At 46.6% G+C, this 15,684-nt stretch overlaps 1 protein-coding gene across 2 annotated transcripts in view; it reads left to right on the forward strand.

Moving 5' to 3' along the window:
• Nucleotides 1-15,684, forward strand: part of PAPPA2 (pappalysin 2) — a 269,050-nt gene that overhangs the window by 121,703 nt on the left and 131,663 nt on the right. For both annotated transcript variants that reach the window (XM_042976274.1, XM_042976275.1), the window contains exons 5-9: nucleotides 677-869; nucleotides 4,332-4,453; nucleotides 7,508-7,997; nucleotides 11,269-11,397; nucleotides 14,657-14,748. In XM_042976274.1, coding sequence (XP_042832208.1) covers nucleotides 677-869; nucleotides 4,332-4,453; nucleotides 7,508-7,997; nucleotides 11,269-11,397; nucleotides 14,657-14,748 — 1,026 coding nt within the window. The remainder of the gene's footprint in view (nucleotides 1-676; nucleotides 870-4,331; nucleotides 4,454-7,507; nucleotides 7,998-11,268; nucleotides 11,398-14,656; nucleotides 14,749-15,684) is intronic.

Genomic DNA, 15,684 nt, shown 5'->3' on the forward strand with positions numbered 1-15,684 from the left:
CGAGATCATGACCTGAGCCGAAGTCGGCCGCTTAACCGACTGAGCCACCCAGGCGCCCCAAGTAAATATTTTTTTTAAAAAAGCTCTGAAACTAAAATAACTCCTTTTCCAGCCCTATGAAAATTATGTTAACAGGGAGATGTTGCAGGCCCCAAAAAGAAGGTAAGGACCACCAGTCCCAGTCCTGCTGCATCCTTGACATTTTGGCTCTCTTTCCTTGAGCGTCTCCACCGAATCCTCCCTAACCTTGGCAGTCACTGGGCATGAAGCAGGTGTCTGCAACTCTGGAGATGTTCATGAGTAAAAAGGCCATATGCTGAAACACTGCCATCTTGTGGTTTCCTGAATAAGTAACCATCAGCTCCGAGCAATCTTGTACCCCAGGGCGTGAGTCTCCCCCTGGCTCAGCCTCATAGCAAGGTACTGGCCCTGCTTTAGGGATCAGCAGTGCTCTTCTCTGCCTTCTCTTTCCCACTGTGGCTTACATACTCTCTGGAACAGCATACATTTATTCGCCTGACAAGTCCCTGGGGAACCCAGTATGTGTGAGGCTTTGTGTTAAGTGACTCAGGGTGTGAGCAAGGCAGAATTCACCCCTGCCTCGGTGGGCCTTGGCAGTTAAAGCCTTCATCTCTCCTGTTCCTTTTTTTTTTTTTTTTTTTTTTTGTCTCCACAGATGATGACTGCACCGACAGCTTCACCCCTAACCAGGTGGCCCGGATGCATTGCTATTTGGACCTTGTGTATCAGCAGTGGAGTCAAAGTCGGAAGCCCACCCCCATTCCCATCCCACCCATGGTCATCGGGCAGACCCACACCTCCCTCACCATCCACTGGCTTCCTCCAATCAGTGGGGTTGTGCACGACAGGTGAGAGAGGCGCTTGCCGCGGGTGAGGGCATGTCTCTGGGGTCTCTGGGGCATGTCGGACATGCAGGGCGAAGGATGCGAAGTGAGGGGAGCCCCGGTTTGGGTTTGTAAACCTGCGGACCACTGCTCAGGGCCGCCCTCCATAGTCGTCCTCCCCCTGGGAGAGCTCATGGGGCTGTCAGGTAAGCCCCTGGCTCGTCATACGTGCTTACTTCTTGGCGAGGGGCCTGTCACGGTCAGATCAGGCAGGCTTCCAGAGCCTTGAAGAGGTTGACAAAGGTGATGAAGATGAGCTGACAGAGCTGAGGTGGCATTTGCTACCTGTCCAGGTCAACCAATCCTCCCTGGTGTGAGGGGCGGGGGGCCGAGACTTGCTGCCTACACAGTGGTGTTGGGGGGAAGTGTGGTATGTTCAGGCAGCTGGAGGTGGGGGGGGGTGGCAGGTTATTCACTGTGTAAGGGGCTGTGTAAGGGGCTTAACCGACTTTTGTGGTGTTTCTAATGCTTTCTCTGCTTCCTCTTGTACCTGGTGCCTGCCCCACTGATGGCTTACTGTCTTACGGAGTTGTCCTTATCTGTGTGTTCTCCCATTTGCCCCATTTCACTGCCACTCCCTGGGGGCAGGACTATTTTTTGTATCTTTGTCCCTTGGCCTGCCACAATAGACACCTGATACATGTTTTTGTTTTTGTTTTTTTTTTTTTTGAAGAGAATCGTTACACCTAAAATTAGTTCCTTACTTATCCTTTGCATACTGGTATAAATGAATACCGGGGAAGGTGTAAAAAAGGAGAGAAGGTAGGAAAAGCATCCCCTGTGACAGTGCTGGGAATCTGGGGGAATGTGGATTCTCTGGAAAGGGCCAGAACTCCACCGCTGGCCTGTGCGGGCTCTCCACTGTCAAGCCCTGCCACCGTCTTTTAAATGACCGCAGTGGCTCTTGTCTCTTTGGTCCATCTTTGTGTGAAGCGTTGCACTAGGTATTGTACCGGCAGTTGTCTTCCTCGGTCCTTGTGGCGAGCACAACTCCTGCCCCATGAGTGAGAGACCCAAGCCCCAGAGAGGCGCATGGTGGCTAGCCCCAGACCCCACAACCGAGCAGAGGTGAAAGTGTGGCATCTGCTCGAATTGCAGAAACGGGAAACCTGGAATCGATTATTTCTATGAACTTCGAGCTTTCCCATTTAGAAGGTAGATAGCCCCTCTTCTACTTAGAACGTCCCCCCTGGGTGTGCAACCCCAGCAACTGAGCTCCATGTCCCTGGAGCATGTTTCCGTGCACTCCACCTTTGCCGAAAGCCTGGGAGAAAAGACAGGGAGAGACAGGGATGAGGGCAAGCAGGCGAATCGGTTTTCAAAGTGGCGTTCCCAGCCTGCTGGATCTTGGGACCCGTCCTCAGTACCTTGATGCGTGCTCAGTGCGTGATGTGACTTAGCACTTAAGGATCCTACAGAGCAGCTCTGATGGCCATCAGCACCCAGGCTTTCCTGGGCTCCATCTGTGAGTCAACAAATGTGATGTGTTTAAGAATCCTCTTCCCGCCAGGGTGACCCTGTGCAACTTCGGTCGGACTGGCTGAACAGTAAGTCCTCCTGTGGGCATGTGCAGACTGGAGTTTTATATCAGTTTATGTAACACACGTAAACAATTTAATCTCTCAATTCTCCCTCTGGTACAAACGTTACGATAGAGCAGACATCAGTACTGGCATGCCGTGAGTCTGTTGGCAGAAAAGGCTGTAATTTGCTTCGTTTTCTCAGCTAGGTGGGCCACAGTGTGGAGGCCTCCCAACATGCATGTCGGGGAGACTCGCGTCACACACCCAGCGATTTGTGTCACGCTCGGAGTTGTGTTTACTCCTCCCCAGTAGGTATTTGGAATTCTTATGTCAGAGAGGAGCCCAACCACGCACTCAGCAGTGGCCCTGGAGAGGCCAAGTACATCAAGGAAGTGTGGTTTGGAGTTGTGTCCACGTTAGAAGTGGGTGCTAACCGGAGTCAGAGGTTGGAGTTAACTGCACCTCTTCATTGCCAAGGTCCCGGACATTTGATGGTTTTGGGGAACTTGCGGAAAGGAATTAAGGAACTTGCTGTGACCTTAGGCAGCTGACTTAATCTCTCTGAGCCTGAGTGTCCTCATTTGTAAACACAAGAGTTCTTGTAGGGATTAGAAATGATTTATGAAAAGCGCCTTGTGGCACAGCGCCAGGTATATAAGGTGCTTAAAAACGGGAGCTTGGAAGAAAAGGGAGCCAATCGCATAATTATTACCTCTATTTAACAATCATATTATTTTTCTAGTCTATTACACGATATTCATTTTCTGTCTCTAGCTGGCAGAGACCTTGGCTTAATGCCTCCATTTTCAGATGCCCAGTTGGGCTTCTAAAAAGATTCTAAGTATCAGAGATGAGCCTCATCAAGTGCTCTCACCTTGTCATTTGGCTATTGAAGAGCTCCTTGTAGAGTGTGCTGATAGTCTCAGGGATGCTCATAAAACAAGCTCTTACAGAGGGACGGCTGAAGCCAGTCCCTATGCTAACTGCTGGGCATAGAAAGACTGGAACTTGGTCTGGGCCTGCTCATAGGCAAAGGAGAGAACGGGAATGTCCTGTCCTAAGACAGGAGCCAGAACTTGCAGTGGGTGCGTAGAGGAGAGAGAGCGCCTGCCAGGCAGAAGAGTAGAGCTAAATACCGCTGCAGAGGTTACATGTGAAGGGGCTTTGAAGGATGAATAGGAGTTTGTTAAGCAGAGAAGCTTTAAAAGGCTATTTTTTCAGGAGAGAGAAGAGCATATTTCACAGAGCTGTGAGAAGGGCTGTATATTTGAGGAATGGTGATGAGTTCATTGTGCTGGGGACATAAGTTCATAAAGGAACGAAAGTGAGTAAGGCTGGAGTTAGCTTGTGAAGAACCTTGGATCATGGTAAGAAATCTGGAGGTATTCACACAGGCGATGGAGAGCCAGGGGGCATCACATTTCACATGACTTTCATACATCAAGTGGGGAGTTTAAAACATAAGGTCACATATCGTTAATGAGTTTACTCTGAAAATTGCTGTCTGTTTTAGTTGGGAGCAATGGAAGGGGTCTTGGGATGGGTTATTAAAAGTCAGCCTAGTTAGGGGTCTTATGCTGAAAGATTCAGATCATAATTATTTTGGGTTGAATGTTCCTAGGATAGAAGCTGTCCGCTTTCATCTCCACAGGCCTCCTTTATGACTTAGTTAAATTCTTCTGCTTCATAACCTTGAGATTTTCATGTCACTATGAATTTTTAAAAGAGGAGGTCTATCCCAGAAGGAAATGAGTTGAGAAACAGTTGTGTTCCCAGTTACCCCCCGGGGCCTCACTACCCATCGCCACTCCCCCGTCCCCAGAGGCCTTCCAAATTTCGAATTTTGTGATCCCAGTTCACCTGACCACTTCTCCTTGTGTCCCCTCCCCCTTCATCTTCCCAGGGTCCCAGGCAGCGTGTGTGGTGCCTGCACTGAAGATGGGACATTCCGTCAGTATGTGCATGCAGCTTCCTCCCGGCGTGTGTGTGACTCCTCAGGTTACTGGACTCCAGAGGAGGCTGTGGGTAAAGCACCATAGCTTTTTTGTTTATACCTGGTGGCTGCTGAGAATGGGGGTGGGGGGGGAGGGGGGAGCGGTGGCATGGTGAGAAGAAGGGAGCCCGTGTGTGTGTGTGTGTGTGTGTGTGTGTGTGTGTGTGTGGTTTGCTGGATGTGTCTCCAGGGGCCTGGGAAAGACTGCCTGGTACCTTCGTGTGTCCCATGTGTGCTTAGCATGGAGGCCCGATGGCTGTGGCAGAGCAGAGGTCAGCATAGAGGACAGAGGGATGGAGAAGGACGGCTGAGCTCAGGGGGTGACTTCAGGATGAGAGCTCAGGCGTTCAGTATTATGCACCCCTACCAGCCCACAGAGCTGCCTTGCCACATAACAGTGTAAGCTGATCTCTATCAGGAGAGTAATAGAGAACACATTGCAGGGAACACCGATGTTCGATGTTCGGCCCAAGCCAGTCTGGGTGGGGGTGGGGGTGGGGGTGGGGTGGACTAGGTGTTCCAAACTGATCGTTCTCATCTATGCTATTTTATGAGTCCATTAATCACGGGGTACTGGTTGTGCTTTGGATGTGATCTAAGTTACATCCTAGACTCTAGGAGGGGGAAAGTGTTTTTAGCTGTCCCTTTTCCTGGTCCTCACCATACTTCTCAGTTAATGCTCACTCACATACGTACAGCAAGGCCTCTAGGACAAATTCAAGCATAAATGTTATCCTAGTTCAAGTCCGGAAAATGCTGTTGACAGGGGTTTTAGCACCTTCCGTTGAATGGCTTGACTTCTTCCATCTCCATCATCTTCAGTGTTTACCTCGTTGTCATCTTTTTCTTTTTCTTGTATTTATTAAGATCATGAGAACTAATTAGTGAGATGAATTGGACACAGTCCTGTTTGAGTTAGTTTGCACTCTTGATTCTGACAAAGAAAAAAGAAAAGAAAAAGGACAGTGGTTTTAGAGTCAACAGTGTCTGTAAAATGTCCCTTTGAGCTCCCAGTCACTCAAATGACAGGAGCCTCAAGGAGAAATTGGGAGGGAGACATTGTACTTGATTCTGATTGGACATATAGAACTTTTTTCAGATGTGAGTTTTCAAGGAAGAATGGAAAACGACTATGAAATTCACATTGGCATTGTGTTGGACTCATGTGGAGATTGGCATTTCATAAAAAGTCTTTTCTGTGGCAAACAGATTGTCCTGTACTAGTGTCTTAATGGCCATTCAACTCCCTGGCTCTGAATTTCTCTCCTTTTAATTCTTGGCAGACTTTAAAGTTATGTGGTAGAGGTGAAAGGAATTAGAAGGTCTGGGTTCTAATTGTTGAATCGTGTCTCGAGGTAAATCAAATCAGCTTTCAAGGCCTCCGCTTCCTGTCTTACCATGAGATCATGATAAAAATTTTCTGAGACAGTGGTGCTGTTGGGTTGGCTTCCAAGGGGTTTTACTCGGCTAATATTTTGGGGACGGCTATCGGAAAATACCACTACTAAGAAATACTGGTCTTCCTTTGCTTTGAAAAGATGGAGAACCCAGTCATACTTAAAATATACACAATGAAAGTGATTGACTCCCCAGCAGAGTGTGCACAAACACGCATATCTACAGATACGATCCAAACCTACTTAACGAACACTTACTGACCACCAACTGCTTTCTAAAATGCAATGAAGAAGAGAAAATGGAACCACATTCCCTGCTTAAATATCTTTCTGGAATGAACTCCTGGCTCTGTAATCTAAATTAGACCCTATCCCTCTCTAGCCTTTTATCCTTCTTCATTTTTCTTCAAAGATGCCATTACCGCTTTGTCTAGTATTGTGCCCTGTCACCCTATTGTGAGAATTATGACTTAATCTTTGTTGCTTATCTTTCTTCGATGCCCAGATCAGTGCTAGGTGTAAAGGAGGTACACAGTCATTTTTTGTTGAATGAATGAATAAATGAATGAATGGATTCATAGTACAGGCCAAAGATAATAAGGACTGTGAGACGTAACACACACACACACACACACACACACACACACACCCCACACATTTGAATTTGTCTCCTCTGGGTTTTGGAGCATTCTTTATTTTCCAAATTCTGAAGGGCTAAATAATTCTGTTTTTGCAAATGTAATTTGCAAATTTTTCCATGGAACATTGTATAGGTCTTTCACACTAACCTAGTAACCCAGAGGTTAAATAGTACTTATTTCATCAGTGAGGAAATTGAGGCTTATAAAGACTTACCGTGGTCACACAGCTAATAGCACGGCACCAATTAGATTGTGACTCTGCTGATTCTAATTTAGCACTTTTTTCTGAATTTCCCCTTGTGTGATATGAAAGAACACCGTTTGTATAGATTATTTTCACAGAACTGACCTTAACATATTTGCAATATTTGATTTTTGACCGTCCCTTTTTTGCTTAGCTACTGAATGTCTATTTTTCTCCCCACTCACAAATACATGCTTCTATTTCCTGCCTGCAGTTTCCTCCATGCAGTGACCTAACTGCTCATACCTGAACTAAAAGGGAAATCTCAACGTATGATTGTAAAATTCGGCTAAAAGTCATTTGGAAGGACTGCTAAGGTGTGATCTTAGGGAATGAAAAAAGTTTTGCGGAGAGCCTAGTTAAACAAAATGTAGTGACGGACCGAAACAAACATTGGCCTTATTAATAAATAAAACAGGGTTTCAGAAGCATTGATTTATCATACATTATGAATAAACTCAGTACAAATAATTCTCCTCTGATCAAGGACTCTTTAAGGACATGACTTACCTTGACTGCATTAGCTTCATGTTTCCACATGCGCCTGCTCCATTCTGGAAGCCTTGCTGGGCTACGCTTATTAGAGGCCCCATGTAGAGGGGTATGGAGCAAGACACAAACTTCTAAATTGTCACATGTTTGTCCTCAGTAGGACTGAAGATCTACCCCACGACGTCGACCAACTTCTGTGGGGATTGGCTCAAAGCTCTCTTCTTTCTTCTTTCTGGTTGCTCACGTGAGCTACTCATTTTTAGACTTAATGGCAGTTCCTGACGCGTCTGTCTTTCTGTTCACCTCCCTCAGGGCCTCCAGACGTGGACCAGCCCTGTGAGCCGAGCTTGCAGGCCTGGAGTCCCGAGCTCCACCTGTACCATATGAACATGACGGTCCCCTGCCCTTCGGAAGGCTGTAGCCTGGAGCTGCTCTTCCAGCACCCGGTCCAAGCTGACACCCTTACCCTATGGGTCACCTACCTCTCCATGGACTCCTCCCAGGCACTCTTTGACACGGAGATCTTGCTGGAACACCAGGAGTCTGTGCACCTGGGCCCCTTAGACACTTTCTGTGACACCCCACTCACTATCAAACTGCATGTGGACGGGAAGGTCTCGGGGGTGAAGGTCTACACCTTTGATGAGCGGATGGAGATTGACGCAGCTCTGCTAACTTCCCAGCCCCATAGTCCCCTGTGCTCTGGCTGCAGGCCTGTGAGGTACCAGGTTCTTCGTGAGCCCCCATTTGCCAATGGCTTGCCCATGGTGGTGACAAATCCTCACAGGAAGTTCACGGACGTGTGAGTTGGGCAGTAGGGCTTTCTAAACCATGGGGCTTCCTGGGGCTTTGGGAGTGGGTCTTGCTTCCCCTTTCCCACTTTTTTCCATTCCAACATGCCCTTAGCTGGAGAAATGTTCAGAATCCCAGAGGGGATTTTATTCTAAAGTGGCGTATCTGAGATGAAGAAAAATATTTCCCAGGAAGGGGCGAGCAAGTATTCTGAGTAATGTTGCCATCATTAGGATCATGGAAAAAAAAAAGAGATTCTTCTCTGAGGTGCTTCTGCTGGACTGAAAGTATTTGCCACAAATAAGTTGATCAGAGTCGACTGCTGTCTAGTGACACAATTTAATCTCTGATCCTTGCTGTAACTTTTGGATAATCTGCCACAGCTCCTCTACCATTTGAAGACGGTAGTTAACTCTTCATCGTTGAGCAAGGAAGCCAAGTGTCCTGCAGGCACACCTTCATTTCAAGACTCATTCCTGATGTGTGTTTCACGCTTCCCTCTTTTGCTCCTCCCTCTTTCCCTCTCTCTTTCCCTTCCAGCTCCCTTTTCTCTTTCTTCTGTTCCTTCTATGCGTAGTGAGTTGTGCTGTGTTCCTGGCACTGTGTGCTCAGTGCTGGTAACACAGACTAAGTAAGGTAAGATCATTGGCGCCAAAGAGTTCAAGGTCTAAAGGAGAAGGTTTGTATCCCCAAAGGCACATTACCCCCGCCTTATAACTTTCCTCAGAGACTGCCCAGAACTTGGGGTAAAACAAAAATGGTATCAGAGGTGCTAGATTAGTGTTTGCTGCGTTGAAAATAATCACAAAATGAAGTAGGCTAAACCAACAAACACAATTTTTCTTTTTTTTTTAAGTTTTATTTGAGAGACAGAGAGAGACAGAGAGAGAGAGAGAGAGTGCACACGAGTGGGGGAGGGGGAGAAAGTGAGAGACAGAGAGAGAGAGAGAGAGGGAGAGGGAATCCCCAGCAGGGTCCACACTGTTAGTGCAGAGCCTGATGCGGGGCTGGATCCCATGAACCACGAGATTATGACCTGAGCTGAAATCAGGAGTCAGATACTTAACCGACTAAGCCACCCAGGTGCCCCACCAACACTATTTTTCATGATCCTTCGGATCGGCTGGTTGCTGTCACCTGGACTGGCGTGGTCAGCGGAGACGGTCCCGGGCAGGCTCCTGTACCTGTTGGCTGAGCTGAAACAGTCGGCAGGGCTGGGAAGACGACCATGACCTCTCATTCCCTGGCAGGCTTCACGTGGGCTTGTCCTCACGGTGGATGGGAGGGCACCAGCAGCAGGGGGGGCAAGCCCCCACCTGCTCCTACGTTACTCGTGCTGACGTCCCGCTGGCCACAGCAAGTCACACAGCCAATGCCAGACGCAAGGGGCGGCAAAATGGACTCTGTCTCTTGATGGGAGGAATAGCGACGTCATATTGCGGAGGGGCATGAACGTGGGACGGAAGGAACTGAGGTCAATTTGCAGTCTACCATAGCTGCACGAAAGTAGAGGACGACGTTGACCTTGAGCTTTACTCCACTTTTCTTGTCATACCTGCTCTCTGAATTACACCTGGGGGACAATGAAATGGGCACAAAGCTCATGAAAATGAGAGGGGAGCTCATGGGACAGATTTAAAAAGAAAAATCAGTTTTCAAGCTTCTCTAATAAGGCAGTTAAAATGACCTTTGGCATCTAACATGGTATCCACACATGCGTTCACACACACACACACACACACACACACACACACACAACCTTTAAAGTCAGTCGTACCCCATTTTGTGGATGCAAAAACTAAGACTTCACTTCAATTTGGTTGAACAGCTACCTGTGGCAGACTCAGGATTAAAATCCGGTTTTATGACCGAGTCTTGTTTTGGTTCCCTTTCCTTTGTGACACGGTGCCTTTTATAAACTCAGGTCATTGAAGGTTCGGGCAACCTGCTGCTGAGTTTATCCACAAGAAGCGTAAATACATTTTGACGCTCCTGGCCGATCTTTTCCCAGCTGCGGGGCAGTGTGAGACTTTTATGCGTGGCTGGATGAGAAGTCTGACAGAAACCACTCTGAAAAGGGAGCCATCAGAATTGATTAGAATAAAAAAAATTGCTTTTGCTTTTGAAATATCTGGCACTCTCGTGAGAAGATTGTTTCCCTAAAAAAAGCCGATGTGGAGCTTGAAAAATCTTTAATATTTAGATGTCTTTCTTGTTAAAATAATCAAAAGCCACTAGGGAGGTTTTTAAAGATGTTTCTGAGACCCCACAGTATTTCCCATTGGCTGGCTGCGGCATTAAGCAAGAGAGTGGCTGAGTTGAAGAATCTGTTAAGGAGGAGAGGCTGTTGGCAGGAGATTTGTGGCGGCCATTCATGGCAGTCCCCATAACCCTCTGGGATCCTGTCCTCCTACGTAACTCCCATTTGAGCTTGACTTTGGTGAGAGTTTTCCAATCCAGGCAGGCACTGAGCAAAATTAAGAGAAGGGCAGAATTTGTTTTTGGAAACGGCAGCCCTCTCTTGAGTCCCTTACCCCCACTTAAATGTTCAGTCTTTCATGCCTCTACCTGATCAGTGCGCTCAGGTTCTAGAGAGAGTCTGATAAATTCCTTCCATCTCTGGTGTCAACCAATAAAACCCAATTCCCAGTGTATATAAATTTGGGCGGGGCTAGAGGTGGGGAGTCATTTAACATATTCCTAGTTGTGGGATTTTTGGCATCCCAAGAATGATGGCGGAAGCTGTTGTCACCTCCTTCTAGGAAAGAGTTTGTCCTTTCTCTGAGGACTCAGAGTCTTTAAGACAAGAATTCTCTCGAAACCCAAGAAAACTGTGACCCGAAGACCCAGGAAGGACCCTGCTGAGTCCAAACACTAACGCTGTCCTCCTCAGTGTCTTTGATTACTTCGAGAATGCAGACGGCTGGTTTTCCAATAGTTGGCTTGTGGTTGTTTTTTTTTAACACGATAAAGGTATACTTGAAATGCCATCCTCCTAGATTGTATAGGACTGTTGGTTAATTCGGTGGTTCTCTCTAGCAAGCATTCACTGCATGTATACTATGTGGGACATACTGGGAATACAGAAACCAATATGTCTGCAAACCTTCTGCTGCTGTGTAAGGCTGTGTGCCCGAACTTGGATTTACATAACGTAGCATATGTTTAACATTTATGTTCCCCATAATATTTCTTTTAAACCCCTGCAAGCCATCTGCAAAGGACCCAGGGCAGCGTCTCACTTTCTGGATGTAATGGTCACGGCTCATTGGTTTCCACAGGGAGGTCACACCTGGGCAGCTGTATCGGTACCAAGTTCAAGCTGGAGCTGGAACAGAACTAGGAGAAGCCTCGCCTCCGCTGAGCCACATCCATGGAGCTCCTTACTGTGGAGACGGGAAGGTGGCAGGGTGAGTAGCGGGTACATGGGAATGTGTGAGCAAGGATGCCCTGCCCTGCCCTGAACAGGAGGGTTAATCTTGAGTTTCAGTTTGACTTGTCTTGGAAATTGGAGGCACTATGTGATTCTAGCATCAAACGAAATCTAGGACCTGGCAGTGATCTTGAGAGATCACTCACATCTTAGTTGAGGAGAAGCTCACTTTTATTTAGAGCTCACTGCAGGGTACTGAGATACTGGGGCTGATTCAGGGGGTGGCAGGCAGCTCTTAAGGTTTCAAAGGACAAGTGCTGACAGTGATTGAGGGAAGGAATTTATAAGGGAGAAGGTTATATGTCAGATGATGCTAAAAGACCAGGTGAGGGTATGTGTCAAATCAGTGTCCTGTCCCATACCCCTGACTAGCTGTGTGACCTGGGGAAAGTCCCTATAGTGTTCTGAGCTTCACTGGCTCACTTGACCACTAGAAGACCTGACTGCGGTGTATTTACAGCCATTCTGTAAAACTACCAAGGTAAGGATGAAATCACTACTTTGCCTTCTTAACACACCGTGTTCCTTTTTCTGTTTCCCTTTTGTGGTATCAGCCTAGGGGACTAATTCATGCCGGTTTGTCTGGGACTTTTCCAAATCTAGCACTGAAAACGCCCCCATGTCCCTCCAGTCGCCCTGTATTAACCTGTCCTGAATGCTCGTCTGACCTGATATGTTCGTTGTATAGAACTGTGGCAGTAGGAGACCGGATGGCCAGGCGCTGTGATGTGTCTTAGATTCTGCATGCTAATAAGATGGCCTCTTTTTAATTTCCCAGACTGGGTGAAAACACATAGTATCCTGACGCCCTAATAGAAAGCAGTTCTGTAGCCTTTCTTGGGATCCCTCGCATTGCTTAGCCATCACTGAACGCTGCCTGTTTCTCCATCTTCTAAGATTTTAACCTCTGGTGTAAGGCAAACCTCGCCGATACCCCGACCTTGCTAGTTGGCTGCTACCTCTGCCTACCGCGGTCTCAGCTTTGCACCCCGCTTCCTCCGTCTCTGCTGGGCTCCTCCCCGGGACTCTGTGCACAGAGTAAGGCTGGCTGCTGTTGATGCTCTCCCTGCTCTGGCCGCCTCTTTTGAAGTCTGCCGCCCACCCGTTAAGGTGTTTGGGAGGCTTGGTTACCAGGACTACCCAGGCAGAAGCCTCCTTGAGCAAAACACTCTGCCCTAGGTGTCTCCCACCGCACTTCTCTGATGGTGGCCGCCTGGAGGCCCCAGGATGCCACCTCTGCCTGGGGGTCTGGGGACAGGAAGGGCTGAAGAGCCCTTCCCAACTTGCTCTTGCACCTTCTCTCCTGTGCCTTGAAACAGCTTCACCTGAAGCAGCATCTGCTTGGCTGCTGGGCCTCACAAGTTTCCTCGTTCAAACATTCCTATTTCCTGCCTGTATTCCCTCCCTATAAAGAGTCATAAATGGTTCACCACCCAGTGGGAAGAAACCTGTGAATTACAGCTTTGTCTCAGCCAGAGGCAGGGCCTCCACTCCACACACAGCAAGAAGGAGCCATGCAAATTGTTTAACCCACTGTTTAAAGCTTGACAAATGTATAGATTCAGTCTAAGGGGATCACAGATGCCCAAGAAGTCATCCTGAGACTAGTTATAATATATTTTTGTCACACTGGATAACACCGCAGTAAGACCATCAGAGCAAACACTGTGGAGGCCCTGGACTTGTGAGCCACATTTATTTGGAAGCGATCATCTCAGTCTGCCCATGTGGGACATCCAAGCCACGTGTGGAAGTGTGGCAAGTGCAGCCAAAAAACGGAATTTTATTTAATTTTAAGTAGTTTAAATTTAGTTTAAAAACTTACTTGATTCAGTTATCAGAAAACCTTTAAATACATTTGGAACAACTTGGGTAGATGAATCTACTTTTCCAACAATAGAGTTTATGAAATCTAAATACAGATCAAGTGTTTGGACCCAGATGTATTGTAAGTGAAAAATACCCATCAGATTTCAAAGATGTGGGATGTGTAAAAGAATGTAATGTGCTTTATTAATCATTTTCATACTGATTACATTACTAAAATGACACTATTTTGGATGTCTCGAGTTTGATGAAATGTATCATTAAAACTAATTCCGCCTATTTCTTTCTTTTAACGTGACTACTAGAAAATGAAAGATGATGTGTGTGACGCTCATCTTTCTGTTGGGTAGCAGTGCCTCAGCTGGCTTATCTTCCAAGAAAGAAGGAATTTGAAGTTTCCTTGATTTCTTCAATCATGTTGTTTTTCGTATCTGTTATCCTTTCTCCGTTGGCATCCTACCATTTAACACATTATTATATAATTATGTTCATAGCATGCTTTTAATTCGTATGAAAGCATTCTCATATCCAATAACTTAATCTTCACTCCATCCCTGTGGGGAGGCACACTTTAGACAATGGTTAGAGCTGTTAGTTATGTCCTCATCTGAAAGCACGTTAGCATGCCCAAACCCTTTGTCTATTGGAGTTAAAATATGTGTCCGTTTTGGTGCAAAGTCAAGAAGAAAAAACGGTAACCCTCCATCCATTTTACAATGGCCACATCTGTGTTACCTGTTTTGTTCCCATAACATGCTTCCTGTAGCCCTCAGTGTAAACTAACTCTCCCACCCCAATCCAAATTAGTCACCAGCTGTGTCAGCTTTTCAGGTTCAAAACAAAACGATGACATTTTTCTTCTCCCAGTATTTATTTCTCCCCTGCAATATATGATAGCTGCCACCAGGTGGTAGTAGGGAGTCAGGACCTGACGGGGCCTTAGCTTTGCCCTGGACGGAGACCAGGCAGCAATCAGGCTGCTGAGTCTCTTGGTATATAAAACAGAAGATTTCAAGCTTACAAAACCCTAACTTTAATAGCAACTGTGTCTAGATAGAATAAAACAATGAAAACACAAAGAAATATCATATAAAAGAGAATAGAAAACAGAACAACATATAGACAGGCAGGTTTCCTCCTCACCAAACCAGCTGTTTTTAAGATTTCACTCATCATAGGGCTGGCAGGCCTTTTCTAGCTTAATGCCATCTACCAGAAACCCTGGAAGGACCCCCGTGGATCTCCTAGATGTTTCTGAGACGTGAGCTACTCTTTATGTAAGAGCATTCTCTTAGCACTTGCTTTTCTCCAGCTTGCACTTTTTAATGTATAATGAGGGATTTTAATAATTTAAAAGAAAACTATTTTATGCCTGTGTGTATATAAGAATGTATGTTTTGACCTTCCAGGAGCCTGGGAGAAGAATGTGATGATGGGGACCTTCTGAGCGGAGATGGCTGCTCAAGGGCGTGCCAGCTGGAGGAAGGCTTCCACTGCGCAGGTGCGTGGAGGACCACCACCTAGGCTTATGTCCTGTTTCTGCAGGCATCTCCGTGTCTTATTTCCATGAGCTTTTGATATCCTATAACATATAGCTGAATGATAACAACAATGACATTTGATGTGTCTGTGGTGTGCCAGGCGGGCACTAACTTTCATCTATAGTATCGCATTAAAAAAATTTTTTTTAATGTTTATTTTTGAGAGGAGAAAGAGGGAGAGAGGGCATGAACAAGGGAGGGGCAGAGAGAGGGGGAGACGCAGAATCCAGAGCAGGCTCCAGGCGCTGAGCTGTCAGCACAGAGCCCCCGCGGGGCTTGCACCCATGAACCGTGAGATCATGACCTGAGCTGAAGTCAGACACTTAACTGACTGAGCCACCCAGTCACCCCACCTATAGTATCTCATTTAATCCCTACATGAACTATGAGGAGATCAATCTGAGGTGCAGAGAGCTTAAATAATATGGGATTTGAACCAAGGAAGTGAGGTTCTAGAATCTAAATATAAACCACTGGGGTACACTGCCTCCTTGATTAATGTTACCAAGGATTGCCCTTGGGTCCTCATGTCTACCACCAAAACACCAGCCAAGCAGCACAATCAGAGGTTTTACATAAAAATCAGTGCGGGAAACATTCTAAGCCAAAGAGACTGCAAGATACCTCTTGGCGGCTGTGTTTCATAAGTAAGATAATGACTGATGACGGGGAGTCCTAACACCGCTTAATCCCGGCAAATCACTAGTAATAAGTTATCACTAGGTGGCTTTGACTCTAGGTTCTTGCCATGCAGGAAGACCATCTAGGAAACTTCTCCCAATTCTGGTTAAAGACATCATCAATGAGCTCCTTACATGTAGATTATTATTATTATTTTACTCCCATCTGTATACGTTGCAGTGTTTCTGTGGTACATGACCATTCGCCAAAATTTT

This window comes from Panthera tigris, chromosome F3 (genome assembly GCF_018350195.1).
Source record: "Panthera tigris isolate Pti1 chromosome F3, P.tigris_Pti1_mat1.1, whole genome shotgun sequence".
In the NCBI taxonomy this organism is placed as follows: Eukaryota; Metazoa; Chordata; class Mammalia; order Carnivora; family Felidae; genus Panthera; species Panthera tigris.